The 4397-nt window shown below is 41.8% G+C and overlaps 1 protein-coding gene across 1 annotated transcript; it reads right to left on the bottom strand.

The window, feature by feature from the left end:
• Window positions 1-468: 468 nt before the first annotated feature.
• Window positions 469-2121, bottom strand: LOC119555863 (RNA polymerase-associated protein CTR9 homolog). The gene is made up of 6 exons (XM_037867514.1): window positions 1859-2121; window positions 1698-1775; window positions 1364-1627; window positions 1202-1279; window positions 850-1131; window positions 469-779 (listed from the first exon to the last, which is right to left on the bottom strand). The coding sequence occupies exons 1-6, from the start codon at window positions 2119-2121 to the stop codon at window positions 551-553; spliced, it is 1194 nt and encodes a 397-aa protein (XP_037723442.1). The 3' UTR covers window positions 469-550.
• Window positions 2122-4397: the final 2276 nt, after the last annotated feature.

Genomic DNA, 4397 nt, shown 5'->3' on the forward strand with positions numbered 1-4397 from the left:
GTCCTCCCCGTCAACAAAAAAAAGGCATCCAAAAGGAGCCGAGGGAACCGAAAGACCCGAAAGGATGTTGGATGTTGCCGGCAAAACTCCGCACGACTTCACGGACAATGGAAATTGGAGTTCCTAAAGGAGGTGCTACAGACCTTGGCCAATTGTCAACGGGTTGGCGGCGAATGAAAACGTGATGTAGCCCCTTTATAAAAGTGCGAAATTTGGGAAAAAATTAATTTTTCTTTAGGCCATGTGAATCGTTGGCTCAAAACAGTCAGTCTTTTTGATGTACGCCTTAATTTAACTAAACGACGATTCACATACCGCAAAGCAAAATAGTAGTTTTGACTAAAATTCCATAAAAACATTCATTTTCATTCATATTCTCATATCACAAAGGGCTCTAGTCAGAACTGTGAAAATGATCTATTTATTTAACTGCGTAAACATCGAACAGTTGTTTTTATGTGAGTCCTTGGGTCTTCTTTTCTTAGATTTCTCGTTCATCAGGGGCTTCCGATATCCGGCAGAAAGCATCATCATTCCCATCTGATAGAGTCTAGATGACACTCTGGTCATTTCCTTGTCCAGAAGAAGAGTTGGTAAGAGCTTCACCTACTTTCGAGGAAGATGCCTCGGACATCACGCATTCCATTTCTTTGGAGGGTGGAGATTCTGACTTCTCCTGACTAGCCATAGAACTCCCAGGACCCTCCGCTTCCGACGGCTCCACCACACCATTGAAATCCACAACCTGGATATTGGCCGACGGTTCTAAGACCGGGGCACTGAAATGGTTTTAATAAAATTAAATAATGAAATTTGGATTATTTGCCAAATTTACTCAAGATGGCTTACCAGGGCGAAAGGCCTCCAGAGGAGGTGTCATTACGAAATGGTTCATCTATCTCTGGATCTTCTGGATCTTGTCCACGTGGTAGATAAGTAGGGCTTGTAGGATCTTCACCTACTTTCGAGGAAGATGCCTCGGACATCACGCATTCCATTGCTTTGGAGGGTGGAGATTCTGACTTCTCCTGACTACCCATAGAACTCCCAGGACCCTCCGCTTCCGACGGCTCCACCACACCATTGAAATCCACAACCTGGATATTGGCCGACGGTTCTAAGACCGGGGCACTGAAATGGTTTTAATAAAATTAAATAATGAAATTTGGATTATTTGCCAAATTTACTCAAGATGGCTTACCAGGGCGAAAGGCCTTCAGAGGAGGTGTCAATACGAAATGGTTCATCTATCTCTGGATCTTCTACGGGCATTCGGGCCCTGAATTGAAGAAAACCCATGTTATAAGTACGTAAAGCTGTCTAGCTGGTCAGCCTTGAATAAAAAAATCTCTTTCCGTCCTACCTGTCACGAGACTTGGACTTCTTCTTGTGCTTCTTCTTGCGCCTGCGGCTTGTAGAGGGACCATCATCCATAGAGTTGGTAGGATCTTCACCTACTTTCGAGGAAGATGCCTCGGACATCACGCATTCCATTGCTTTGGAGGGTGGAGATTCTGACTTCTCCTGACTAGCCATAGAACTCCCAGGACCCTCCGCTTCCGACGGCTCCACCACACCATTGAAATCCACAACCTGGATATTGGCCGACGGTTCTAAGACCGGGGCACTGAAATGGTTTTAATAAAATTAAATAATGAAATTTGGATTATTTGCCAAATTTACTCAAGATGGCTTACCAGGGCGAAAGGCCTTCAGAGGAGGTGTCATTACGAAATGGTTCATCTATCTCTGGATCTTCTACGGGCATTCGGGCCCTGAATTGAAGAAAACCCATGTTATAAGTACGTAAAGCTGTCTAGCTGGTCAGCCTTGAATAAAAAAATCTGTTCCGTCCTACCTGTCACGAGACTTGGACTTCTTGCGGCGCTTCTTCTTGCGCTTGCGGCTTGTAGAGGGACCATCCTCCTGCTCTGCGTCCTCCGAAGAGGACTTCCCTCGGCGCTTCTTCTTGCGCTTGCGGCTTGTGGAGGGTTCTTCTTCCTCCTCTGATTCCATCGCATTAATAAACTCCATCATTTCATCGCTGAAAAGGAGATTCTTGAAGTTCTCGTTTTCCTCTTCAGATGAGTCTTCGAATTCCTTTTTCGGCCCTTGTGCCATTGTAGGAGATGAAAATATTTAATCAGGACAAGTCAGCGTCAACTCCCTTTTATTAATACCAAATGTCGAACTGGATTGTCAGACGACAACTTTTTCAACAAATATATCGGGTTGCTGCGTTAGCAATTGTCGTTCCATAAAACCTATCTGCTGAAAACCAGAGTTGTCACCCTATTACCTTAAAAAGCCATGGCAACTCTGTAATATTTTAAGACCACCAGAAAGCAATATTTATTTAAAAATCCGTTAAGTAAGTATATTGTAAATCTTCTTACCCACTTAATAATTTTAGGCATTTAGTTATTATGAAAAGTAAAATATCAAGTGTTTTCAATTTCGAAAAATTTGAAAACTACCTACAACGGATTGAAGCCATTTGTTGTGTTCGAATGGGCTCTTTCCGACTTATATACTACCTGCAACAGAAAAATACTTTTGTCTTCGGTTTGTTCAAGACAACTTTCTTAAACATATTTTTATTAATTTCAAAATGTAAGTATGATTAGTCTTGAACAATGAAGAAAAGGTATTTAACAAAATAGAAAACAGGGGGTAGATTTCCACAAGGGGTGCCCTAAAGAATTGCCACTAATGTCAGTTGCTCTGGCTTTACTTTCACCAGTCTCTTGACATTTCCCGACTCACGTTAGTTTCACGTTTCGAGAGTTTCCTCTCCGCTTTGCCAATGAAAAAAAAACGCTAATTAACACAGCCAACCGCAATTGCAACTTCCTTCTGGCTAAGTGCACGTATGTTCGAGCCACCCCCGACCCCCCACCGAGCCACCCACCCCCCGAAGCCACCAAGCCACCCAATCCACCCCACCACCGCCCCCAGCGAGCCACGTGTGACAGCGAGGGTCGTTCGGTGACAAAGGGCAACTAATTTAGTTTAATGGGCGTCGTGCGCGACTTTGTTGCCCACAGCCGCAGAATTTCTTGCGGCCAACACTTGCCTCAAGGGGCGGCGAAAAAGGGTCCTGAAAGGGGGCCGAATGAACGGTTATGGGGCGGGGAAGGGGTAGTGAAAGGGGTCAGGGGCCAGCGGGTGGATTGGTGGGCGGTTGGGCCACCCTTACGCACTCTCATTAAGCATTTTTAGTCGAGCTTAGCGAGCCGTTTGTTTGCTCTGTCAACTTCACAACTCTGGTCAACTGCACTGAACAAAAAACAAGGAAACAGAAATATTTTGTGAAATAAAAAAAAAGTTGCTTAAAACTTACCAAAGTTATTCTGTCTGAAAAGTTCCAGAAAGCATTGAAATAAATACCATTCACATTTTAAAATACATCGAATTCGTTTTCATTTTCAAAAATTTTACTCCAATTAGATTTGCGGATTTGTAAATACGTTGTCGGTTCTAAAGGATGTTTCTTAATTTTATACCGGTTCAGGTGGTTTATAAATATTGATAACAATTTTTCAAAGTTGCTCAAAATGGGTTTTGAAGTCAATATTGAAAATATACCTCAAATATCAATTTTATCGGCTGGCAGTAATTTTTTTTTTTATGAAGCTTGAACTAAACTCTTATACCATTTTTTTCGTTTTTGCTTGCCTAAAATTCCCAACTTGCTTTTCGCTGTGGAAATTGTCAAGGGATTTATGTATGCCATTGCAATTACTTTCCTTTTCTGGATTTTAAATACAATATATACATATGCATAGCATTTACAAAGTCAATTTCGCTGAAGAGAAAACCTTTCCTTGGACGAATCCGATTTCTAGCAGTGCAGTATCGTAACGCTGACTACTCCGAGGCGACTTGCCATAAATTAACACACATGACTGGCGGTGGCGGTGGTGGTGCAGTGGTGCTGTGGTGCCAGTGGTGGAACATTTTCATTTTACTTTTGTTTGTTTGATTTTTGGCTTTTTGCAGCTAGCTGACAGTTGGTCCTTTCGACCTGGGCAAATTAAAAATGTTTTTTGCCACCCCCTCACTCCAACCCGTTTATTTGACTTTCGTCTTTGATGTCCTCCGTTTGCAATGCTCTTTTTTATGTTTTGGTTTTCAATAAATTTTTATTCAGTTTTTTGTTTTTCGTGTTTAACTTTGTGTGTGTTTTATGCTGCTTATTTGCTTTTATCATTTGCATTTTGTAAACAAAAAAACATTTGTTCGTTTCGCGCTTAATTGGCGACACTAATAAAATACCCACAGCTAATAAATATAGCAAAAAGAGGGAGTAATATTTAGTTTTCTGGGATTCCTTAGATGAAATACGTTCGCTTATCAAAATATAATGCTTAGGGCTATGAAAAAAAATGCATGTA

This window comes from Drosophila subpulchrella, chromosome X, assembly GCF_014743375.2.
Source record: "Drosophila subpulchrella strain 33 F10 #4 breed RU33 chromosome X, RU_Dsub_v1.1 Primary Assembly, whole genome shotgun sequence".
Lineage (NCBI taxonomy): Eukaryota > Metazoa > Arthropoda > Insecta > Diptera > Drosophilidae > Drosophila > Drosophila subpulchrella.